The sequence below is a fragment of the Bombus huntii genome, chromosome 3, assembly GCF_024542735.1.
Source record: "Bombus huntii isolate Logan2020A chromosome 3, iyBomHunt1.1, whole genome shotgun sequence".
Lineage (NCBI taxonomy): Eukaryota > Metazoa > Arthropoda > Insecta > Hymenoptera > Apidae > Bombus > Bombus huntii.
Window position 1 is genome coordinate 19537113 of NC_066240.1, and position 25447 is coordinate 19562559.

Sequence of the window (25447 nt, forward strand, 5' to 3'; positions counted from 1 at the left end):
TCGTTATTTTTAATCCTGTTACGCATCGGCGTACTGATTTTTCACGTATGGCCTCTGCCTCACAGGGAAAAGTGGATCGAAACCAGAAACGACCGCTTCCAGAGACACTAACTTTGATCGGAGCAATCTCCTAGAATTTCTTATTGTAAAGATGTAAATATGTGAAATTTTTGGAATTTTACGATTCGGACACGGACATTTATACAAATTTATATTCTTACGGATATGATTAAGAAGGTGAATGAAATCTGTTTGAAATCTGTTGTTAATTGAAATTAATCGTCAACTAGCACAATTCAGGATAAATCGTCGATAGACATAATAAATTTCTTTCCACGCGTTTTTTCTTCTCATCTTTGATACCTTTACAGTGCAAGGCCGGTTCTCGACCAACCAAATTTACTAATTAATTATTTATTTATTACCCGTTCATTAGCGACCCGACCCATACCATACCATTTATATTACCTATATAAGAAAGTAGTGATAATTGGCAAGCCTGGCTTTACCTTAGCCACGAAAAGGCGCAGTAATATATCAACCGTCGTTTATCTGTTAATAGAAATTGTCGTGTCCACAAGACGTTTATATTGTACTAAAAGTATATCAAAATTATACACTCTGAATCTATCCTTGCTCGTAAATTATATACGTCTAGGTTCGTCGAGGCTTACGCAGTAACTATCGAGACAATTCCTGTTCCAAAATTACCCGAGACGTTTGGCATCCAAGATAAAGACATTTACGATATACATGCGTGATCTTACATTAATGTCTCTCCTTTTACCACACGTAAATTAGCAATTTCAAAACGTTATAATATTCGTTCGTATAACGTTCGAACGTTAATATTATATCTGTAAAGACCAAACATTTAAGAATTAAAATAGAATTCCGAGCAATAGGCGAATGGCAAAGAATCTTCGTAAACCTATCGATGGCGATCAACGATCGTTCGACAATAATACCACCGTAAAACTCCAAACAAAACGCGTACTTTTGTGCTTTGTGCCCTTTAACAGTTAGCTTCAACAGCTTGAAATTTCTCACGATATTCGCCCGATCTACTCTTTTCGTATCAGAAAGTTTCAATAAAACGACTGAAGAGACTACGGTGGACTTGTGCAGCCGATTTGCGTACGTAACAATAAAATGAATAGGCACGTGGCCGTGAACGGTTGCGCTGCGAATCATCTCTCGTGTCATGTTCAGGAAATGATAAGGCACTTTCTTTAGCGATTCATCGTCGTCACCTACCGTACGAAGCTTCTATATTCGTCTATATACCGGAACAGATGCCATTTATTGCTCACCCAGCGGTTTTTATTCCTCTTTTCCCCATACCCCGCTAATCGTACGTCCACGAAGACGAGAATGATACATTAACGAGAAGGATACGTCCTGAATTTGGCAATTTTCTTACTTATCCGCTCATCTTTGTGGATTCATTTTTGATACAACAAATATATCCCATTTTCTTTAATAGTTACCTTTCATTACGAAGAAATTTGGTTACTCCCGCCGGTCAATCAACGAAGGCAATCTCGTATTGTTTGCGTTTCCACCAGTTCCCAACTTTCCTTTCAAATATGGCTCGTTTCGGTCTCATTGTACGATAATTTACATTCAAATATCCTATAATAGACATTATATCACGTCAATTTCCATCACTATCTACTTTTCGCCACAAGAATAACAAATTTCATTTTATTTTCGCCGAAAAACGTTTCGTCGTCGTTGCGGATGGCTAACTTCCCCTTCAGTGACAGGCGCTAATTTCTCTAACGATCGGCGTCCAAAAGAACTCGGTGATTCTCGTAAATTCCGCGAAAACTCCGGTTGTCCCAGATCGGAGCTCGATTCGAAGGTTAAAACTCGCGACCAAGGGATGATCTCGATTCGTTCGGTCGCGTTCACTCGCTTTTACTTCCACGCGTTTATCACCGACACTCGATTCAGCCGCGAATGTACTTCAGCTGGTAATTAACTTCAATTACGAGTCGCTTTTACACCCTTCACCACCCAACCCTAGCTCCCCTCTGGCTCACCGAGATTCTATTTTTGAATTAGTTACTTCTACAACACGCTACGCGCGACTTATGAATAATTTAACTTGTGAATTATTCATGGCCAGAAAACTCACGATAAATCAAGCCTTAATTGTATACCCGATACGCAAACGGATAAAAACGGACGCGTTTCGCGCCCTTATCGTCGAAACCAGCGGGCATGTACTCGGCAGAAGTACGTTCATATAGGTTTCTGCTTACTTTTTACAGTGGCCCGAATCTTACAAAGATTGTCAGACGGAAATAGACAGCATGTACATGTCGTAGCGGGGATTTCGCGGAACTTTTTTGCGAACGTAATTCACGTTCGACTAATTTAAGCCTCGTAATCCGGCTCGATCCTTTGTCGTTTGAACGTGAATGACCGCGTTAAGGCAACTATCGATGGTACAAAGCCCGTCAAACCGACTCGTTTATTTATCCAAACACACGACGACCGACCGTAACGCGTACGAGCTTCGATATACTTGCTCTGCTATTATTCCACAAAATTCCTATGATTATTTATCTGACGATGAACCCGCAGGATATGCCACAGGAAGGTTCGATCGAAAAATATATTCTTAGATCTTTCCATAAAAGAGAGTATAAATATTAGTATAAATATAAATATAAATAAAGTATAAATATTTCGTATGTCCTTTCCTATTACGTAGAACTGAACATTGCTTCATATAAGAATTTACTCTTATAGTTTCTAAGTGATACGTATGTCGAATGTTTCAGATTTTTCTTATATACAGCTGAGCAAAATACAGCTAAGATTCTACTTCTCAAAAATATTCTAACGTTGTCTTACGACGGACGAGATCTTACGATCGCGTTCAAAGCATAAAATCAACGACATTGCGCGTCGCAAGATACGCATATGCGAAAGAGTTAATAGACGATTTAATGGATTCTATGGAACGTTTACGAGCGACTGTAAGAGTCGTACGCAGGCATGAAAGGGATGAAAATTGGAATGGTGGTAACAGTTTCGGTAGATTAAAACGCCACGGTACTTGGCGCATTGTGGTCGGCAGAATATCGATAAGGACGCCTGCACAATTTTCGGTTTTATCACTGGCAAGCTTGTTCCCAGTCACCGTGACGTGGATCAGTTAACGAAGTACCCGGCTCGGCGACATTACCCTGCGCTCGATCGACCCGAGCCAATTTCCAATTACACTTTTTCAGCCTGAAACTGCGCCTCGTCCCTGTTCCGGGACGAGCCTAGAAAATCGATTCGATTTTGCCCAAAGGTACGTATGGCTTTCCGATAATGTTCCAAGGCTTTCGTTTCCACGTGTATAGAATTCGCGGAAAACTTCGGATCGAATCTTTACGATTTAATCAAATCAATGTCAAATATACCGTATCAATGTATAGAATGTTTCATCGAGATTTAAGCTTCCAAATATCTTCCATAACATTGTATCCCAGCCTATTTTCAATCGCGATACACATTCGAATACAGAGTCCGTGTCTAATAATTCTGAAAATTTGCGTACGTTTGCAAAAGCATCTGCCGTCTGTACCGTGCCACTAAACACAAAGCAGACATTTTTCCAAGCCTCGCGTTCCAACAACGAATGAGATGTATATAACCTCCTAAATAATATCGCTCAAAGAATCGCCGATTAATTAACGACGAAAAATATATCACATCCGAGACAAACGTGCATTATTATTCGACAATGTTCCGCGTATACAGAGCGATAAAACCGCGTTATTTACTGCTACCCAGTACCTATAACAAGGCGAAACGCATCGCCAAACTTTATGGGTCAATAAATAATCTATTTCCTCGAGCCTTAACACGTATGTACCGCGGGTATATTTCTATTTCTCGTACTGTATCCGAGGCAATACACACAGGGGACAAGAATGCGCCGCTGTCTATGCGTTCACGGATGCAGAGCACAGAAGCTCGAAATAAGCCGCAGCTGGAGCTGTTTAGGCCTTGTGTTTCTCTCTTCTTCTTCCTCCTCCTTGTCCGTCGCATCATCTTCGCCTATTGATTTATCTTTTGGCAATATGTCCGGGGATCGTTCGAAAAGATTGTCAGAGGCAACCAACACACACTGGACATTGCCCAACGTAAGCAACCAAAGATGATTTATAGAGGCCGAAGGTAATAGTAATGTCGAACGCGTTGAGAATTGAAGCGGCATAAATCTTCGTTCCCACTGTACAAGAAATATTCACGAAGCTCGACTGCTGCGAGAACCAAACGTCTCGTTGCAAAGCTAATAAGTGTATTTTTAACGACGGAAATATATTTAGCTGACCCTTAAGCTAGAACAGCGAGACAGTCGCCACCGGAATCGTCGACTGTCGGTGTACTATCTTAAAGGTACGAAATTTGTTACGATTTATCGCGTAACGTTGACATTATCGCCTTACGTTGGCAACTGAAATTTTCCCACTTGTTTGCGAACCTAGACTTATTCTGCGCTTCTATCTATGGGTAGCGGGGCTACCCGCATACCCTCAACCTACGTACGTATTCTTTTCGTACACCAAACATACGTGAAACGATAGTTTTACTTCTATACTTTCCTGAAATTTTGCACTTTCATTTGGAAGGTAAATATGCAGTAACAAAGCTGGCGTTTCGTCAAATCTCACGCGACTATTTGCTACTTGGCGATCTCTCTCGTTATCTTCGGACTCTTCTTTCCCAAAATTCAAATATCGTTACTGCAAATCGACCAAAATGTCCGGATATTTATGAACAGCGGTGTAAATACACGCGGATGCACGCGTTCGACGCTCATAGAACATCCTGCCTTCACAACGTTTGAAAGATAGCTTGTAAAACACGGATAGGCTGTAACGCGGTGGATTAAATACCTGGTGCATGGTTAAATCGACGATTAAATCAGCGCGGGCTTCTATTATACCGGGCAACTGCTTATTGTCTTCGATGATATTATTAGAGGAAGGCTTGTTTTTTAAATTAAACTCTGCCTCGCCTCGCTACACCGAAAATTGATCGACCGTGAATATCGTGAATATCGTGAATATCGTGAATTACCCTGATGCGGGTGTCGTCAGGTTGGCGAGGATGGCTCGTTGCGGCTCACGCCGCTTCGCGCGTTTAGGCAAGCGATAAACGTTATCGCCGACAAAGGGGGACATGCGTCCGTTTTATGAGCAAAGAAGAAAAGAAACACGTCTTAAACGTGAATTTGACTCTTTTCGATCATTTTTTATAAAACGATTTGAAATTGCCAATATACGTGAAGCTATGGGAGAACAATTTCAAAAGCTCGTCCGATTTTCTTCGATCTTTTTCTTTTTATGTAAAAAGACAGTTTGATCGATGAAATATACGCATCTTTCAAATGTAAGGTTTAAAGTTTAAATTGCAACTCGTTATCGTTAATTAGTTATACGAAAAAGATAGATACAGAAAGTACACAAGAAAGCTTTTAGCTTTTAGCGAAACATGAAGTTTTAATTACTGTAAAATTAGTACGAGAACCAATTCTAGAACCCTTTTAAAATCGAAATCGATATCATCGCTATTTTGAAAGCTGAATTATATTTGAGAAAAAGTTATAAAATAAACGAGAACCTATATACATAATACGATCTATAATCTGTCGATTAACTAATACCGTAAATTCATAAATTACTACGCAAGAGAGCACTGATAGTATATATTACGGCACTTGTGATAACGCAAAAAATTATGCATTTAAGCCGAGTAAGTCGAATGGCTCGACAACCTGTAACCGAACAAAATATATTGACGTTTAAAGCTAAAAAGTCCAGATTGCCTCTTAATTCATATTCCTCCTGAGTACACTTCCCTTACATTGTACCTTAAGAAGAATCGCTAAAGAAACGAATCACGGAGAAATCCGCGTTCAGACCTGAAAAGCTCGAGGATAACAAAATCTGCTAATGAAACTAATTAATTTTCGACGATCCGTTAACGTGCCCAGGTGACCCGACTAGTGTTTCTAGCGTTGAACTTTTAAAATTTATCAGAATACCGAGTGACAGGCGTCGCAGCCGCGACCATCACCCCAGACGCGATCCAAAGGATATATTTAGTCGAATAGGAGCGGTAGGAACGGGGCGAAGAGTTTCGCGTAAGTGCCGTGCAACAAACGCGATGCAAAAGTTTAATGGGACGTTATTCCGAGGAATAAACGATATGTTTTAGCTCGTAAAATAAGAGGAGTGGCGCGACTAGCCAGAATATTTATTCATTACTAATGTTGGCACCGGCCACTGGTGTCGACGATTCGATTTTAATCGGTACAGTTTAGAAAATACCTCTAGCTATCTCATGACCGAGTACGCTAAATCGCGAACGGGAACGTGGCCGAGAATAATCCCGGCCGAAAATATTGACAGTTCGATTTCTGTTCGATCATCTGACTCGTGTATTTGTGGAGCAAACCAGCAATGTTCTCTCTACTATAGACCGATACCAGCGTCTAAAACGAGTCGAAAGGAACACGTATTTCGACCATATGGTTCAAATTACGACGAGATCATCTTTCTGGTTAATTAAACGAAATCAAATCGCTACTAATAATAGACGAGCGAAAGCTGCACAGAACGTACATCGTCCGTAATTAATTTAAGAAAACCTTTCATCATATCGAAGTGTTTGTCGATAGAAGTCGCTTAAATGATGAAATGTTCGAGTATCGGAGTACTAATGTATCGTGGTATCCAACTATCGTAAATATTTGGATATTTGAACGTTTCAATACCAAGGTGCGGTCAAACTTGACTTATTAGAGTATCACAGTATTAAAATACAAAAGTACCGATGTAGTAAGTACCGAAGAGTAAGATGGTGAAGTACTGTAACGAGTATGTAACTTCGCTGGTATTCGCGAACAAAAACAAAAATATTTCTATAGGTCCCGCGAACTGTTTGTGAATTTCTTACAAGCAGCGTCCACAACAAAATCGTAGAGTAGCCGTAAAACGTTGCAAACGTGTTTTGGTAACTGACCCACTGCTTTACACTGACTTATGACTTTATGACTATTGGAGTATTAAAATATCAAAGTATCGTAGCACTAAATCATCGAAACATCGGCCACTCAAATATCGTAATACTATTAACAAATAAATTGTACGGCAATCAACATCTAGAATAATAACAAACGAAGTTTTCGCAAAGGTCAAATATCTACAAAGCACGGCACGCAGCGTGCAGTCTGATTTAATGGGCACATTCTCGAAAGAGAATGACTTCTATTTACGAGACCCAGTGACAAGTAAATATGATAAATGAGAGCGTAACGATAAAACTAGTGCTTGGCCAGTAACGCGCGAGATAAAACGTAGCGGAAGAGACACAATGTGTACGTATGTGACTGTGTCGAGAATAACCTGTTCACCAATGCCGGCCGACCCGCGGCAAGGAAAGAAACTGACTCTGCGAAGACGTGTATCTTTTCCAGAGAAGGGAGAAAAGAGAAGCGAGGGAAGCACGATGGAAAGATTTAAAAAAAAGGGTGTGTTGGAGAAAAATGGCTAAAAGTCGGAGGAACGACAGTCGGAGGATTTAAAAACGAAAAAAGGTCGACAGAGAAGTTTATTATATTCCTGAATAGCGTGCTCTCGGGGGCCGAGGACTCGCGGAAACACGCAATTTTCATGATAAAGCAAACAATAAACCGTGTCCTAGACGAAAGCGTAATAAAAAACAGGCTGTCGTGCAGAGTGGACGGTCGCTATTATGAAAACCATTTAATTTAAGAAAGGACGCCGTTATTAATTTACCCGATGACACTTGGAACATCAACAAAGAAAAAGGGAAAAAAGGGAGAGAAAAAAGTAATGATGCCAATGCAATGGCATTTGGGATGGGACGCGATTGAAAAGGAGCAAAGGTCGGGTCAGATTATTATTAAAAAGGCACCAGACGCTGAATGAAACAGAATGAATGGAAGAACGGGCTGAAACGGGATGAAAGGAAAAGCAACGAGTGAATTAAAAACGACGAGGAAGTGGTCAGAGGCGGTAAATAAATCAAGAAACGCCGCGAAGAAATTAACTTGGTAGGGAAAACGGAGAAAAAAAAGGATAGATCAGAAGTGACAAATTTTCGGTAGAAAGCAAGCAGTGGATGAACCTGAAAAAGAGACAAGGAAACAGGCAGAAGTAAGGAGAAGCGTAAACAAAGGACGGTTGACTGTTTATAAAACTGTACAACGAGGAAGGCGATAAAAAGCAGCGGCATGAAAGAAGAGAGGAAACAAAGGAGATAAACTCGTGTCAACGAGCACGAGGACGAGCAGGAAGAATCGAAATTAGAAATAATGTTCGAAACGCCGGACAGACCGATGAGCGAAATAACAGAGGAACGTAAAGCTGGCAGAAAAATAAGGAGGATAGGGAGAACGAGAAGAATGGCGGAGAAAGCGAGAAGGAACGCGCGACAAGAGGACGATCAGTCATTCCGAAAGACACGAAGGCTGCAAATAACTCGTACTCGGTGGTACCGGTCAAAAGCATCGGCGGATGTGTTATGACGCTCGTCCCTCTTCTCTCCGCCATGTTTTTAACGATCCTTGGTGAAACGCGGACAGAACGTACGGGAGTAAAAAGAACGAGAAAAAAGAACGAGATCGTTCTACACACAGAAAGAATCCTAAATCAACCAGGCTCGTTAACGTCACCATACCGCTTTTTATTACACTTAATCCTTCCTCCATTGAATCGGGTGTTTTAATTCGCAAATTTTTTGTCATCATAGCGAACTTGAAATACGTTGAAGATCGCAATAGATGGAAGTAAGATAGATCGAACGCGTTAGATTTACGAAAACTGAGTTGGAACGGGTTCGAAGCGGTTGGGTCGAGTTGCAACGAATTGAAAAGAATCGAAGCGAATCGCAGTGAGTTAGGGCGAATAGAGAAGCAGATCGAAGCGAGTTGAAACGAGGATCAATGAGTGCGTTAACCAGCTACTTGGGTCAAATCAAAACGAGTAGCAACGAGTTAGAACAACAGGATAGAGCGAATAGAAGCAGATAAGAGCGGCTTCGAACGAACAGAACAGATTAGAACGGATGATCGAAGCAGATTCGAACAAAATGAAACCTATCGGAGAAACTTGGAGCAAATTGAAACCTACTAGGACACATCTGCAGAATACATAATTTATAATTAAATACAGAACTTGTTCACGATAGTAATAATTATCGATATGTAATAAAATATAATTTTCCTCGTGGGCTAGAAACAATTCTGCTGGAAGAATTATATTTAAAGCGGATTGAAACAAATTGATTATAAGGTTGAAGCGAATCGAAGCAGATGAGCGTAAAGTGGAGCGAAATTGAAACAATTCAATACCAAACAAAACGAGAAGTTCGAGTAGTTGTTAAACCACGTGATCAGAGCTAAACCATTCGAGTTTGTTTATCTATGAACGCAACGCATGGTATTACGTAGAAAATTGCTTAATAGGGACGAAGATAAAAGGAATTCTACAGTGACCTAAAAGGAATGCTTGATTCGCTAATAACCTACTACGCAACGAAAAGATCTACGAGGTTCGTGTATGCCATCGCGAGGTCTCTCCCTTTCGCTCGCCTCCAGTGTTGTAATTTTTAATCATAGCATCCGCGTGAACGGTTCCTATGTACAAGACGGGAATGTGGATTTCGCTATACAGTGAAAGTAACGGGTCGTAGACTTGCATCGTGGGAATGTCTCATGAAAGGGATGCAATTATTGTAAACAACTGCTTTATAACAAAATTCTCGTTATTAATACGATTACTTTTTCGATTTCACACCAATTTTGTTCTTCAAATGTTAATAATCCTTTTGCTTGTTGAAAAAGGAAGAATAAAATTCGGACTAAAAATTCGGAGACTGCAGCAAGCAACGCATGTATTTCATTTAAACTCGAAGCAATGAACACGCGTGATCTCTAAAATTATTTGTCTGAATGATGCAACAATATTTTCCTAAAAAAAAAAAAAAATAATAATAATAATAACGATAATAAAGAAATAAGTCAGACTCCGAAAAGTCAGTTGCGTCAGTAACGCAAAATAAATTTCGTGATGCCATATTTTTCTATACCGTGCACGAGCTCATTGGAGCTCGTGTATTAAGAACTTCCCGTGTAAATCTTTTACGAACTATGCTTTTACGACCTTCCTAACGTCGTACAAAATAAATATACGATCTGAGAAGTATCACTCTCACAACTAACTACATTGGTAATTTGTGAAACCTACATTGATAGCCATACACGAGTCACTTTATGATATGTTAACCTATTAATTCGTAAAACCGAAGCAGTTTACACTTGCGAGAATATAAATAAGAAATGTATTCAAATTTTTTTTTATATACTATTATATTTTTATACCATAAAGAAAAGAAAGAAATAAAACTTTTCATAATTCGATTAGTTGAATTTGAAGAGTGGCATTCCCTAATTTAAAAACTCACCATTGTACAGTACAGTAATGTGATCGTATTTACATATTATTATTATATTTTTATGCAATTTTCAATGAAAATTTATCGAATTATTATTAACTTTGTCATATATTGAAAATACGTTTTTTTCTTAATTAACAATTTCGTTGCTATCGACGCATGCTTTGTATCGTTTTAATCATTTACATAATACTACTAATGTAACTGTTGCATCTCTGCAAAATCACTTCGGAAAAAGAAAAAAGAACGACAGTGAACAGCGTATCGAAACGTTATTTAGAAGAAAAGGCACTTTTAACGAGATATAACTGCACAAATGAAGTAGCCGAATTTTTTGATACTAAATGTGTCGAACCTGTTTTTTTAAATATACCGATATATTCGTTTAAATGGATCACACTGCAGATATGTAACTGACGTAACAACGAACTCGACTCACCTCCTCGTCCGACAACGGTTCCTCGTAATCCGATTGCGAACCCTTGAACACAAAGATGCATTCCGATAAATCCAATTTTCGCGCATTGCCGAACTGCGTCTGTCGATCCGTCAACTGCTTCACACAAGTCGTCTCTAACATATTCTTCGTTCGTTGAACCACAGTTTTACTGCAAATGCTGTAGTTTGTAAATAAGCGTTTTGTACTAGAACATTCTGCAACGATAAAATAAATATCTTCGTTAATGACTTGACTTCGTTTCTTTCTTTAAAAGAAAAAAAAAAAAAGAAAAGAAAACGGATTTAGGCTAGTATTTTCCAAAAAATAATTTCATCCATAGGGATACATAAAAATATTATATACTAGCCTAACAGGCCAGTAACCGCGCAGCAACTGGAAAACTGATAAGCGGTATCGCTAACGGAAGGATTTCCATTCATCATCGAAAGTATGAGTCTCTAAATCATGCTACTTCATTCATCCGTGTACACGTGATACCGACCACATGGCCAGGTACTTATAACTTCATTTATAGATACGAGCGGATCTTTAAACGAATACGGCGGTGAATACAGTATGGATCGAATTATCGTTTACGTCACACTAATGTACTGTACAGGTACGTGTTATCTTCTTCTACATATATATATATGTGTGTGTATATATATATAGATAGAACATGACGTAGCTGTGTACAGATGCATTTATGTATATATCTATACGTATATTGACATTGTTTCGATACCAGCATGTATTATAGGTTAGATTTTTCTGACTCGTGTCACAAAGTACTTTCAGATGGAGTCACTTGTTTTTCGAGCATTGTTTTAATCGATGTTACAGATAAAAATATCCAACGGAACGGAATAAATTGTCGTAAAATAATGTAATGTTGTGGATACGGAAGTATTGAAAACATATCGGAGGGACGCGTTTAGGTTAAAGAGCGAGTTCGAATTACTTGCAGGAAAATAATTAAATTATGTTAAATAGTGGAAAACTTACAACAGGTCTCTTTAATCTGTAAAATATTACGTTGATAAAATAAGACAAATATATTAAAATATTCGTATTTGCAATGGAACACAAGATTTTTAAATACATATAGGAACACGCACCGTAAACGAACAATTTGAAATGATGTTGCTAGCGCCATCTAACGACGATGAATATAACTAGCAGCGTAACTTCCAATTTAAAAATTTGCGCATGTATTTTAATTGGTTCCTATCAATTGGAAAGATGATTAAATAATAAGTTTTGTATACAATTCATAACTGTTTTTAATTACAAGTGAAATATGAAGTGAATAGAAATAGTTTGCCCTTTTTATATAGATTATATCTATTATAACTTCTCAAGTAGAGATTCATATAAAAAAGTATATAATTATATTTTTCAGAGATTCAAGAATTACATGCCTTCTTATAACAAAAATAGAAAATTCAGTTATAATAGGAAAAGTTACTCTAAGTCTCCATAGATTCATCTTGTTTTCTTAAAACAAATGATGTGGTCTGCTTCAATATAACATCTCCTTTGCCATTACCCTCGGACTTACAACCATATAGAGAAATTTCAGGTACCTTTTCTAATAATTCAAGGCTACCACATTTACGTTTTGTATCGTTTAAATATTTTTGCGTTTCTAATCGAATAGCGTATTCCTTAAAGTGTGTGAGAGAACAATTTTTTGCTGTTAATTTTGCATTGTCATGAATCTAAAAATAACAAGATATTATAATTAAATATCGTTTTGTAACTACATAATTATGGTAATCAAGACGAAAATAACATACCTGTATACCCTCTGCGCAATTTGTAAAGTTGCAATTATTCATAAACACTTCTCCGTTACTATAGATGACTAAACCTGTCCCAAGACTGTCAAAGAGTGTGTTTTCTATTATTAGTTTTGCATCCGGTAAAACCACGACTCCTAATTTCACCATACTCTGATTTAAGGCACATATTTTACAATTAATTATTTTTGTGGTTCCAACTCTCACTATTACAGCTGCTCTAAGATCACCCACATCTACAGTAATATTTTCTAGTAAAACCTATAAACACATATTCGGCATAGCTACAATTAATCGGAGACACGATTCAATATATAACTTACTTCATTGCCAGAGAAATCAAGCAACGACGGTGCAGTTTCTGTGTCTTTCATATTAAGAATGGTATGTTCTAAGCTATCAATTCCTCTAATGGTACCTCCATCTTCCAATCTACCAGCTCCTTTTATTCGATGAGTTCCTTTTCCAACTATAATGACATCTCCTGTGTCGCACGTGTGTAGAGTTTCTAACAAAGACCCAGATATTCTAAAAAAATGTATAAGAATCAAAAATCAATAGAGCTTTTTCAGTACTGTTGAACTTACTTAAAAAATAATTCTGGGGATAAAGAAGCTTGAACTTTGTTTATTTTTGCCTTCATTTCCTCAAGAGTTCCACCGAGCCACACAAAATAGCCTTCCTTGCACGTTTCTGTACTTTTTCTTTTCTCTATTTTATCATCCAAAGACGAGGTCTGATTCGTAAGAATTTCTCTCATAGCTGGGTTTTCAAGAACTTCCATCTCCCTTTTAATTTGTTGCAATCGAAAATGAAGTTTCATCAACTGACATGCTGTTCCCCCATCCACTATATCGTTCTCTGATTCTTCTCCCTCAGAAATAGTATCCTCTAGTCTTGATATCTTCTCTTCGATCTCCCTTCCTTCCCTTACTAAACCTCTAATGATATCGCTAGTTTCTTTACTAACAACAAGCCTTTTCATGTCGAAGAACAATCTAATTCTTGTTTCCAAATGTACAGACACCCAATCGACGTTATCATCGTCATCTATGTCCCATGGCATCCATAAATATTTATAAAAAAATCTCAGCTGATCGAGGCAGGACGCAGTACCCACCATATCCAAAGCGGTGTTTTCCTGATTATGAGTTGGATAAAGCTCAATAAGTGCTACATCGTATTTTTCAGGTAACTGAATTTCATCTTGAACAGCAGTTATTTTCACCAATGCAGATAGATCACAGAAATCAACTTGCTCAACTTCTACTACCACAATAGTAGGATAATGAATATGAAAATCTTCGCACACTAAACGTGGTATTCTCCATAATGCTTGCCAACCGACAGGTTCTAGTACAAGTTCTATATGGTAGGACCATTCTGCCTGAATTTGTGATGCAGGTACAATTTCTCCTCTACTAGATAAAATTTCTGTTAATTCAACTAGCCTTTCTTGAAGACTTTTGTCAAAGGTATATATCTCCATTGATATGCGTTGCCTACAAAATGAACAATTTTATAAAAATCGATCGATAATATTAAAAATCTATGAATATTTACCTATCAGAGTTACAAATTTTCTTCCTATAAAATTTTATTGCAAGTTATATTACTAAAAATGTAAATTTCAGCCTTCTAGGTGTCAAGATCAAGAGAATTATTATTAATAGTGATAAATTAAAAACGAAACTTCTGTAATAACTATAGTCTAATTATTACAGCTTTAGGTCTAATAAATTTGTAAAACTAAAAACTAAATGCGTAAAAATTTGATTGAAAGACGAAAATTAGTCACACGTTCTCTTATTAAAACAAATCGAGATCTAAGCTATATTTTCAAATATTATTAATATATCAGATTTAATTGAATATACAAATAAGTGAAAGATAAATGTTTATTTTACGTATCAGTGACACATTTTCAATTAACGTTATGACAAATTAACTGTTATAAAAGATTCGAATTGCTATAAACGTGATTGGTCGACTAATCTTCTCGATTCTCGCTTTCAACAGTTATCGATCTATCGATACCGATGATATCTGACAAATAATAAGTTTATTTTATCATAGAAATAAACAGTGCCTTGTTTATGTAAACAATTGGAGAAACTGGAAAAACAATGGGTTTGTTCATATCATTTGAATAAATAATTAAGCATATATTTATCTTTCAAATATTAATGACTCTAAGGGTATTGACAATTAATATCTATGTACTTATAAATAACGTAATTATTCTAATAATCTTTTAAAAATATTATTTAATAGACAATTGCAGCTTAGTAAGTGTCGAAGAAAATATGGAACAAAGTTCTAAAAACGTAGAGGATAAACTTTTCGACGAAATTATCGGACACATAGAAGATATTTTGTTAGGTACGCATTAAAACAAGATATTAAACATTCGATTTTATAATATAAATTTCATTTTTATTTTTAGAAGACGAATTTCACTCTATTCAAAAAAAATTTTTGGATAATTATTGGGATGTTTTTGAACCTGTAGAGGAAAATAAATTAATTTATACAGATATATTTAATGAATATGTAAGTGCTCCAACAATAAGAAATAACAATTTTTTTATACTTGCATATTAATACATGATTTTTGTAGAATAAGGCAGTGGAAAATTATATCGTTAATTACTTACAGAAGCTAATACCACATTTTAATATTGACACATTTTTAGAACATTTAAAGTAAGCGCTATAACTTTATAATTATATAAAGTGTATATAAAAATTATAAATATGACTAAAAAGTTTCTTTTAATGGTTATTGAATGATTTAGTAATAAGCAAAATGAATTGGAAGGTGAAGTGTTTGAAGTGTTATCAACCTTCACAGACTTCGTGTCCTTCAAAGAAATGTTTCTTGACTTTAGAGCTGTAAGTAACATGGTTATAATAAAGTAAAAGTAAATGTCGCGGTGGTTACATCCAAGTTTTTTTCAGGTAAAAGAAGGAAAGGTTCAAGATCTTAGTTGTGGAATATCTGTTACATCTCTCAAAAGTAATACGAATGACAATGATTCTTTTGGATAAAAAATTTTCTCAAAAAAATAAATATTTTAAATATACTAAAGAAATAAATTACCTGTTCACTAATTGTATTTCTTATGTTCAATTGTTATTTTTAAAAGTCAGTACATTTATCGTATTTCTAATTATTGTTTAACGAAGTACAAAAAGATATATACATTGTATTCATAAGTTCTATAAGAAATAGAGGAATTGTGTATTCAACACATTGATCGTTTTTGTGCTTCGTAAATCCAGTATTCGCACAAATATATCTGTTGTATTTACTTAAAGCACTGTATCGAAAATAAAACAACAAATATAACAAGTTTGATTCAGCACATAAGGATCTCCATTTGTACAAGTTTGCTATTCGTTTCATTTGGCATACGATATGGAAGTGTTCCTGCGAAACTAGTTAAAGCTCGCGCTTGTTCCCGAAGATCAAGAAGTTGCTGTTTCCTTGCTTCTTCATCACCTGGTTCCATCGATCGTAATTTCTGATATTGACGGTAAAGTATTGTCATTGTAGCTAAAAGGACGTCGGCTAATGTACCAGCTACTTCGGGTGGTACACGTCGTATTGCGTTTACTCTTTCATCGACTTCTTTGATATGCAATGGTAACAATTTCGCCTCTGCAATAGTCTATAAACAAAAAATTATATATTAATGACATAAACTTCAATATAGCTATGTACAATCCTATATATCTTACCCTAAGCGCACTTTGATATTGTTCATTATGAAATTGATCAAAGAACACCATTAAGTGCTTTAAAGTATAAAATGCAGATACTAATTCGGATGGTGCTTGTATTTCAATGTTTTGGTACCTAAAAATATATATTTATATATGTATTTGACAATTTTCTAATAACGATGACGTCGTGGATTTCAATATTACCTTCTGCTTATCTCTGTAGCAGTCACCTGCAATCGAGATCTGAGTGATCCCGGCGAAGTTTTTTGATTAACAACTTGCGCCAAAAGCGTACACATTAGACTAAGAACTTTCTCGTGATTGCGAGCAAGATCATACACTGTTACTGCATCTTCTAAAAGACCTTTTCTATATAATGTATCAGCACTTATGTTTATAACATCTTCTGTATTAATTTGAAATTGATCTAAAATCCCTGGTATCCAACGATCTTCTACTATCTTTCCGATTAACTGAGTTCTGACTGCTGGAGAAGTATCAACTACCATTTCTGCAGCTGATGCAGCAAACATATTACGATCATGTGGATCTTTCATAGATCTAAAAAGTAATTAGGTAATTAAAATTAAATTTGAAAATTTCGATGATTATTTGATTTTCTATACAAACCTTAATAAGAATAGATAATGTAAACATTCCTTTGGATCTGTCGAATCAAATCGTTTGACGTACAATAATATTAATCTGGCAAAATTTAATCTTTTAGCAGGAGTCTTATCAGCAGGATCAACACTTATTAAAGGTGCTAGAACACTTTGGCTTACTCCTAACAAGTTATGTTCATGCATAGCAGCTGCTAAATGTACAGCATGTGGTAAATGCCTTGCTCCCGCTCCTCTTGCCAGAAATTCAATGGCAGCCTCAAATTGACCAGTCAAAAATAACATTGAAAAATATACAAACGGTTGTTCATGAGCATGATAATATGACTCTCCATAAATTTCTGATATCGTAGTTTGTAAATAATCCAAGGTCAACTTATTTTCTGCATCCGATTGATCTCTAACTTGGCACAGTTTCAACCACAAATAATCATCAGCTGTACAAATTACATCAGAGTGCAGGTCATCAGGTTCACAAGGAACTAATGCACAATATGCAACTCTTTTGTATGGATCAGTAACTGATCTAACATGTTTCCTATACTGCAATTTTAAATTTGATTCTGCAGAACTACTAGGACGTCTTTGGGGATCATTACAAGCTTCTTCCAAGGCAACTCTAAATTCTGGAAATTTTGTGTTGTATTGATTAAGACATTGCAATGCAGCTTTGTAATCGCCAACTCTCATACAATAATACACTAAAGGCCATAATGGTTTATCTTCAACCATAACATCTTCTAAATCTTTCAGATTTTGTACTTTAACACTAACAAAACTTTTAACTAATGGCACAGTGCCTGGAATGCCACCCCTTTTAGCTTGAGCAGGGTTTTCATTAATAACAGAGTTCATAAATTCCTTATATCTATCTTCTAAGTACTTTCTTGCATGTAACACAATTTCTTGTTCAACAATAGCTGTACTTCTTGATTTGATTTGATCTTCTCTAGGAATTGGTCGAATGTCTACCATACGTTTAACCATTTTCCAAAGATCCACAATTTTTTTATCATTAAACGACTTTGCAGCTTCACAAAACGCATTAAACAAGTTAGGTTTAGTTATTCCCCTAAGCACATGATCATTATAATTTTGTAACTGTTTCACATAAGCTACTTCTATATCAGATAAGCCACTAATCATGGAACCAGCTAATTTAGTACGTTGTGGAGTACCACGTAAATCTACAAGCTCCCCAGACGGAGCTGTCATGGCATTTATTATCTCAAACCGCATTTGTTTCCATTCACCCAGCATATGTTCCATTTGTTGAACTCTAGTAAGTTCAAAAGTCTGAAATAATTTCATATAGTTTATACATATACACGTATATCCTAAAATATTGCTTACAAGGAATATAATAAAATATCTTACATCTTTATGGACTTGTTCAATGATTGACAATATCGCATTTTCCTTCTCATTCCTAAGGTAACTAACTATATCTGTATCTGCAATAGGATCTAAAGGTTCAAATGTACGTCTTGCACTAAGTGAACTTAATTTCTGCGAAATCTGAGGTAAATCAACACCACGTGAGCCAAGCAATAGATGTCTAAAATTATAAAATATTATATATATTAAAGAAATCTGAAATATATTGATGAAATAAATTTTATTTTAATTAGAAAATGTATAAGCACAAGACAAATACTTTGCTCTAAATGTCAGTCATACATATATACATATTACTAGAAATAAAATGATAGGTATTATCCTGAAAATTTTGGCGCCAGAAATTTATAAAATTTTTAGGTTATCTGTGACATCAAGCATAATTATTTCTACATGAATGAATTTTCTATTAAAAGTACATGACATACAATTAGAAATCGTTTAAAAATTTTATGTGCGATAAATATACAAATATTCTTACGCCTGTACTTGATTGTCTTGAGTACCGGTCTGTGTGACACGAGACCAGAGTTCGTTGGAGGCCTCTAAGATTTGACGAAGATTTCTCTCAACTTGAGGAAGTTCTTCATTGCTTTCTACAGCAGCAGATAATCGTTCCGCTGATCGCAATAATTCACTAAAGCCCGTGTCTCCAGATACTCTAGAAGAATTCATGGTTAACATATCGGTGTATCTAAGATCGTTCATATTTAAAACACAATGTTCATGGATTCCATGGCCCATAAGTTACCGCACTATCCAGTTAGGAAAAAGACGAGAGCGTTCACGCTCGTAGTTTCAGAGTAGAGATGCTGCACCATGCGGCCAAGTGCTGAGGTTAACTAAATTTAGCATATACAAGAACCTATAAAAATAGGGATCTGCCCTGTTTGGTTGGAATTTAGCATATACAAGAACCTATGCTTTTAAGCCTAAAGTTAGGGATCTGCTCAATTTTATTGTACACTAGCATAGACGAGAAACTTTTCTATCCGAATTTTTTTCGAGTATTCTTTATACAATCGTCAACTTATATATATGTATATATATATACACATATAATATTGCTATGTGTAAAGTATTTTTTTTACACTTAATTTTTTACTTTCGTCATTTATTTATTGTTAGTCATAATCATTCGCATTGTCTCTACATGTTTTTGAGCAACCAAACAGGGCAGATCCCTAACTTTAATCTTAAATACAAAGATTCTTGTATATGCTAACTTTAGTTGACCTCAACAATTGGCCGCATGGTGCAACATTAGTTTGGAAACAACCAGATCCATAAGCGTGAGCACTCTCATTTCCTCTCTGGTCCAATATAAATTGTAGGGACTTTTGATCTTCTCATAAATTGTTTAGTTTAGTTTCTTGTTCTTCTCTTGGGACCAAGAGATGACGTTTTTACGAAGCTAACTACAACCTCTATTGCCCAATAAAATATTTTCTTTTAGCATTTCGCTCTTTTTCTTTTATTGACGCTCTTCTCTTCCAAAATTTTCTTTTTCGTATCTCATACTTTTCTCTCTTTCTATGTTTTTGTGCCAACAGCACATGGTCATTCACTATAGGCTAACCGTGCTTAAGGCAGCCTGACTTCATTATTCTTATGTGTCGAGATCTATTTATGCACATGGTCGTGTTATAGTTTATGGTTATAGAACCTGGACTTCCGGTACGGTTTATGATTGATGTTTATAACATCTATATTAACCAAGCCGTGTGTGCATAGTTTGTTAACGAACAGTATCTTATTTTCTTTGACAGAAAAATATATAAATAATTAGTTAAATACATTTTTCCCTATGCAACAAAACCAAGCAATATGTTGACGACCAAAATATTCTTTAGGAAAACTAAAGGGGGAAATGTGTTTAAGGTATTAAATAAAATCAAAAATACTTGACATTTTATGATTTGTAATTGATTATATGAATGCAATCATATTCATTTATAATGCGGTTTTTCAAAGGATTAAATATGATAAAACAATTATAAAAATATTATGATTTGTTAAAGTTTAGTTTTCTTTTTAGACGGTTAGGGAGCATTACCTTAGAGATGATATTCATTGTGGATCTAAAGCTTGTGGAAAGTGCGTGTACAGAACTCGAAACATAATTTTAGATGACGAGGATTCCAGTGTAAGCAGTTCTAAGATAATGGAACCTTATTATCTATTAATTGATACTAATATTATTTTAGATCAAGTGAGTATTGTTTTAATCAAACCTGTTTAATGTTCACAATGTAATGTATTATTATATAATCTTTATTCTTTTTAATATAAAAATATATAATTTCTAAGATTGACATTTTGGAAGAAGATATTATTTGCAATGTCATTATTGTACAAACAGTGTTGGAAGAAGTGAAGCATAAAAGTTCTACCGTATATAAAAGATTAAGGAATATTATCACTAATCCGCAAAGGAAATTTTATGTATTTGTCAATGAACATCATAAGTATGTTAACAATATCGTATTTATTTATTTATTTTATTAGGTATGTCTTATTATTATTTACTTTTTTTATTACTTCTATATAGAGATACTTATGTCGAGCGTAATCCTGGTGAAAGTACAAATGACAGAAATGATAGGGCAATTAGAGTTGCAACAAAGTGGTATAATGCACATTTAAATTTAGGTGACAATACAATCAAAACTGTGCTATTAACAGATGATACACGCAACAGAGAATTAGCAGAAGAAGAAGGGATCCCAGTTATTTCAAGTAAAATTATTTGTTTAATAACTTCAAAGATACTCTAATTTTTGTTTCAATTTACATTGTTGTTTTTTTAGTGGAAGATTATATATTATCGTTAGAAAATTCAGGCTTTTTGGCTGATAAATTATGTAAAAAGAGTTATGGTGCAGTATTTGAGGGCCCAGAAATTTTCCCATGTCATCTTACACCATTTGAATTACATGAAGGCATAAAAAATGGGAAACTTCTGCAGGGAACCTTTCAAGCTTCAAAAGAAAATTTCCTTGAAGGATTCGTGAATGTAGATGGAGTTGAAAAATCTGTGAGTACTTGTTTTCTATATTTTTAATAGATATGTATTTATTACATATATTTGATTGTAGATTTTTATCCAAGGTCGTAGTAACCTTAATAGAGCTGTTGATGGCGATGCAGTTGTAGTGAAACTCTTGCCAGAGGATCAGTGGTCATCTCCTAGTGACATTGTTCTGCAAGATGAAGAAGAAGCAGATGCTGACGATGATATTTTAAAAACAAATAAAATATTAGATAAATTTGGTTCATCAAACAAGATGCAAAAGACACCGACTGGCAAAGTTGTTGGAATTATCAGAAGAAATTGGAGACAATATTGTGGAATATTGCAACCCAGTAACATAGAAGGGGTAAAAGCTGAGCAAATTTCCATAATTAGATCATACATACATATATATATTCTATATTTCATAATCTTCTGTTTATTTAGAATGTACGACATTTATTCATGCCAGCTGAACGAAAAATACCTAAAATAAGAATTGAAACTAGACAATATACTGTGCTGTGTAAACAGAGAATCATCGTAGCAATTGATTCATGGCCGCGTAATTCTAGATATCCTCTTGGTCATTTTGTACGCGCGTTAGGTGAAATAGGGAACAAAACCACCGAAAATGAAGTGATATTGTTGGAACACGATATCCCCCATAGTCGATTTTCTGACGCTGTCCTCAGCTCATTACCAGAGATCTCATGGAGAGTCACGGACGTCGTATGTAGTAATATGCAAGAAGAAAGTAATCCTTTCAAAGCTCATATAAATTGAATGTATCATTTATAGGACATAGCACAAAGGGAAGATCTAAGATATTTAGATGTATGTTCAGTCGACCCACCAGGTTGCACAGATATCGATGATGCGCTTCACTGTAGAGATCTACCAAATGGTAATCTAGAAGTAGGTGTACATATTGCGGATGTAACACATTTTGTAAGGCCTGGTACTGCGTTAGATAAAGAAGCAGCATTACGATCTACGACTGTATATTTGGTTGACACGAGAATTCACATGATTCCTGGTACGATTTATTTCAATTTTATTTTTATTGAATAAAATGTTGAAGATTCTAACATACCATATAATATATTAACTATTACAGAGTTACTCAGCACAAATTTCTGCTCTTTACGAGAAAAAGAAGAGAAACTAACGTTTTCTTGCATATGGGAAATGGATAGAGACGCAAACATAATTAATACTAGATATTGTAAGTCCGTAATATGTTCACGAGCAGCGATGACTTACGATGAAGCTCAACTAAAAATTGACGATGTTACTCAACAAGATTCACTTGTAAAGTCATTAAGGAATCTTAATAATTTAGCTAAAAAGTTAAAAAAGAGACGTCTGGATAATGGGTATGTAAAATTATGTTACAAAGATATACATGATAGTATAATTTGCTTTTTATTGCAGAGCGTTATTATTAGCATCTCCAGAAGTCCGTTTTGAGGTAGACTGTGAAACGCATGATCCTATCGAAGTGGAGGTAAAAAAATTGCGAGAAACTAATTCTATGGTGGAAGAATTTATGTTGCTCGCAAATATTTCGGTTGCTAAAAAGATTTTAGAAGAATTCCCAGAATGCGCTGTATTAAGAAGGCATCCTGAACCACCACCTTCTAATTTCGAGCCTCTTATAAAGGCAGCAAAGAATCAGGTATGAAAAGCTTATTCAAAAAATAATAATTCTGGTAAAACAAAATTTTTCTTCAACAGGGTTTTACTATAAATGTAGATAGTGGTAAAGCATTAGCAGATTCGTTAAATAAATGTCATAAAGAAAGTAACCCTTACTTTAATACTATGTTAAGGATACTTGCCACACGCTGTATGATGCAAGCTGTATATTTTGTTAGTGGCATGCATCAACCAAGTGAATACTATCATTATGGTTTAGCATGTCCTGTTTATACTCATTTTACATCGCCTATTCGAAGGTAGGAAAATTTGTTATGCAAATAAATAATATTTAATTTGAACGTACATATCTATTTAATTTTATAGATACGCAGATGTGATGGTACATCGTTTATTAGCAGTTTGCATTGGGGCTGATGCAACATATCCCGATTTGTTAGACAAAAAGAAGAATCACACACTTTGTCAGAATATGAACTATCGTCATAGAATGGCTCAATATTCTAATCGAGCATCAGTAGCACTAAATACTCATGTGTGTATTTGGTTATGTATCTTTGATTTCATTATCTGAATTGATTGTTCAATTGCACATATATCATTCATTATGCTCCTCTCTTTTTAGTTATTCTTTAGAGAAAAAATTCAAGATGAAGAAGGTTATATACTTTTTGTACGAAAGAATGCGTTGCAAATATTGATAATAAAGTATGGCTTAGAGGGGACTTTGTACCTGAACAAAGACAAAAATTCAGGTGCTACATTTATGTATAATGACGAAGATCATTCACAAACCTGTGGAAATATCGTATTTCGCACTTTCGATCCGGTTACTGTGCAAATAAGTTTGAACAGATCCAATATACAGCATGAGAAACTAATATTTAAGTTGGTTAAGCCGTTTGTAAGTAAATTATTACTACGAAAGCAAATAAATACTAATTGTTTCTATATAGTTCAATGTTCATAAAATTGTATGCGAATAGATTCCAGGTTTCAGTGTACCTCCAACAAATACTGCAGATACTTGTCAGATGGTACCGAAAGAAAGTACGAAAGAAACGGTAAAAAGAAAGATAGGAGCAGAGAAAGTATCAGACAGTAATACCAAAAGTGGAGGAAGCAGGAAAAAACAGAAGAAAAGGAAACACTAGCTCCATTGTACATTTTTTCCCTCTAGAATTAAAGATATACAGACTAATCATTAGATGTAATGAGATATAAATACAATAATAGTTATATTTATAATTTTATCATAAATAAGTATGTATGTATTAATTATTATATATGTATACATATTTATGTGTGTTAAGAAACAGAAATGATAAAAAATATAATATTTTTATTAGAAACAAAAAGTTCTTAAAGAATGTACAACTAGATACTATTTTTTATGAAATAACTGTGACGAATAATCGCAAGTTAGATAAATAAATTTACATCAGGGTGTCTGGTAACCGATGGTACAATCAGATGGAAAATGATGTTACGTGAAAAAATAAGTCGAAAATATAAATAAATTTTGTTCATATGACGCGTCATGTAAAATTTTCACATAGAGTCACCCTGTACCCGGTTGTACCACTAATTACAGGACACCCTGTATATACATTGGCGTGCGAAATTAAAGGACCACTAAATTTGTTTTCGACGAAAAATTGTCGATACTTAAACTGTTATAACATCATAAAAAATCATTCAAGTGCATAGTCAATGATATGGTACATATAAAACTTATACTATTTAAAACTTCATATATTTTTCTCTTCTTTTTACTGTACATGTTAAATAATTTTTGATGTAAAGAAGAAAATTGTCTTACATTTAAGTAAAAGCAGCAAAAACGAAAATGATATATGTATTTAAAATATGATATTCTTATTATACCTCGTCTGTGGTTATATACTGTCGTATCTTGTGCCTCCCCGTAGCGTAAATTTTAAGAACCTCATGTACCGACGTAGCTTGTTGTTCCTCATAGCATGAATTTTGGTGCGGTAAATATGAATTGAGCCAATTAATGCAAAAGTGGAGTAAGTGAATTTGTTGTCTATTTGGTTTGGCACCACGTCTCGAAAGCATGACTTTCATTCTATTTTGTGCAGAATTGATGTAAGTATATCTTCACTAATTTCTTGGTGGATAACAGAATAAGTAGGAATCGTCCACTCATTCCCTTACATGTTTACTTTAGCCCTCGTTATCCAGTAATCAAACTTTTTGAATTACACCACTTTTGCATTAAACGGCTCAATTGTGCAGCGACATAGCTGGGTCAATAAACGGA

The 25447-nt window shown here is 35.2% G+C and overlaps 5 protein-coding genes across 10 annotated transcripts in view; 2 read left to right on the plus strand and 3 right to left on the minus strand.

The window, feature by feature from the left end:
• The window catches only part of LOC126863783 (pseudouridylate synthase RPUSD2-like), a 174849-nt gene extending 162773 nt beyond the window's left edge, over positions 1-12076 (minus strand). Inside the window, exons 1-2 of one of the 2 annotated variants that reach the window (XM_050614289.1) lie at positions 11939-12076; positions 10934-11148 (exon numbers count right to left, since the gene is read on the minus strand). In XM_050614289.1, coding sequence (XP_050470246.1) covers positions 10934-11074 — 141 coding nt within the window. In that variant the 5' untranslated portion in view covers positions 11075-11148; positions 11939-12076. Of the gene's footprint in view, positions 1-10933; positions 11149-11938 lie in introns of those variants that run through there. The other variant, XM_050614290.1, reaches the window with a different exon arrangement.
• A 225-nt stretch (positions 12077-12301) lies between these two features.
• On the minus strand, positions 12302-14710 carry LOC126863781 (protein nessun dorma). Its single transcript, XM_050614281.1, has 5 exons — positions 14299-14710; positions 13323-14237; positions 13059-13263; positions 12733-12996; positions 12302-12654 (listed from the first exon to the last, which is right to left on the minus strand). The coding sequence occupies exons 2-5, from the start codon at positions 14222-14224 to the stop codon at positions 12403-12405; spliced, it is 1623 nt and encodes a 540-aa protein (XP_050470238.1). The 5' UTR covers positions 14225-14237; positions 14299-14710; the 3' UTR covers positions 12302-12402.
• LOC126863791 (ADP-ribosylation factor-like protein 2-binding protein) lies at positions 13783-16108 on the plus strand. 5 transcript variants are annotated; one of them, XM_050614318.1, is made up of 6 exons: positions 13783-13926; positions 15010-15117; positions 15182-15288; positions 15356-15441; positions 15534-15630; positions 15697-16108. In XM_050614318.1, exons 2-6 carry the CDS (start codon positions 15042-15044, stop codon positions 15784-15786), a joined length of 456 nt encoding a protein of 151 aa, XP_050470275.1. In that variant the 5' UTR covers positions 13783-13926; positions 15010-15041; the 3' UTR covers positions 15787-16108. The 5 variants fall into 5 exon arrangements, with proteins under 5 accessions (XP_050470275.1, XP_050470277.1, XP_050470274.1 ...); XM_050614320.1 differs by lacking the exon at positions 13783-13926 and adding an exon at positions 14000-14139; XM_050614317.1 differs by lacking the exon at positions 13783-13926 and adding an exon at positions 14720-14865.
• On the minus strand, positions 15835-19327 carry LOC126863778 (nuclear pore complex protein Nup93-like). Its single transcript, XM_050614279.1, has 6 exons — positions 18967-19327; positions 18465-18645; positions 17095-18383; positions 16669-17025; positions 16480-16597; positions 15835-16409 (listed from the first exon to the last, which is right to left on the minus strand). The coding sequence occupies exons 1-6, from the start codon at positions 19227-19229 to the stop codon at positions 16098-16100; spliced, it is 2520 nt and encodes an 839-aa protein (XP_050470236.1). The 5' UTR covers positions 19230-19327; the 3' UTR covers positions 15835-16097.
• Positions 19328-20159: 832 nt separating this feature from the next.
• Positions 20160-25061, plus strand: LOC126863777 (exosome complex exonuclease RRP44). Its single transcript, XM_050614278.1, has 14 exons — positions 20160-20366; positions 20524-20697; positions 20796-20953; positions 21037-21224; positions 21296-21522; positions 21584-21865; positions 21946-22230; positions 22300-22537; positions 22619-22877; positions 22936-23179; positions 23239-23459; positions 23527-23695; positions 23786-24064; positions 24147-25061. Exons 1-14 carry the CDS (start codon positions 20313-20315, stop codon positions 24312-24314), a joined length of 2946 nt encoding a protein of 981 aa, XP_050470235.1. The 5' UTR covers positions 20160-20312; the 3' UTR covers positions 24315-25061.
• The last annotated feature ends 386 nt before the right edge of the window (positions 25062-25447 follow it).

Excerpts from the sequence above, each read along its gene's own strand:
- LOC126863781 (XM_050614281.1), bottom strand. The coding sequence starts at position 14,224 with ATGGAGATATATACCTTTGACAAAAGTCTTCAAGAAAGGCTAGTTGAA. Across the intron at positions 13,264-13,322 it reads TCCCCAGAATTATTTTTTAA|AATATCTGGGTCTTTGTTAG; the intron begins GTAAGTTCAACA and ends ACATTTTTTTAG. Across the intron at positions 12,655-12,732 it reads ATTGCGCAGAGGGTATACAG|ATTCATGACAATGCAAAATT; the intron begins GTATGTTATTTT and ends TGTTATTTTTAG.
- LOC126863791 (XM_050614317.1), top strand. Across the intron at positions 15,442-15,533 it reads ACATTTTTAGAACATTTAAA|TAATAAGCAAAATGAATTGG; the intron begins GTAAGCGCTATA and ends TGAATGATTTAG. Across the intron at positions 15,631-15,696 it reads TGTTTCTTGACTTTAGAGCT|GTAAAAGAAGGAAAGGTTCA; the intron begins GTAAGTAACATG and ends AGTTTTTTTCAG.
- LOC126863778 (XM_050614279.1), bottom strand. The coding sequence starts at position 19,229 with ATGGGCCATGGAATCCATGAACATTGTGTTTTAAATATGAACGATCTT. Across the intron at positions 18,646-18,966 it reads CAAGACAATCAAGTACAGGC|ACATCTATTGCTTGGCTCAC; the intron begins GTAAGAATATTT and ends TTATAATTTTAG. Across the intron at positions 18,384-18,464 it reads TTGAACAAGTCCATAAAGAT|ACTTTTGAACTTACTAGAGT; the intron begins GTAAGATATTTT and ends AAATTATTTCAG.
- LOC126863777 (XM_050614278.1), top strand. The coding sequence starts at position 20,313 with ATGTTGACGACCAAAATATTCTTTAGGAAAACTAAAGGGGGAAATGTG. Across the intron at positions 20,367-20,523 it reads AAGGGGGAAATGTGTTTAAG|ACGGTTAGGGAGCATTACCT; the intron begins GTATTAAATAAA and ends TTTTCTTTTTAG. Across the intron at positions 21,523-21,583 it reads TAGATGGAGTTGAAAAATCT|ATTTTTATCCAAGGTCGTAG; the intron begins GTGAGTACTTGT and ends ATTTGATTGTAG.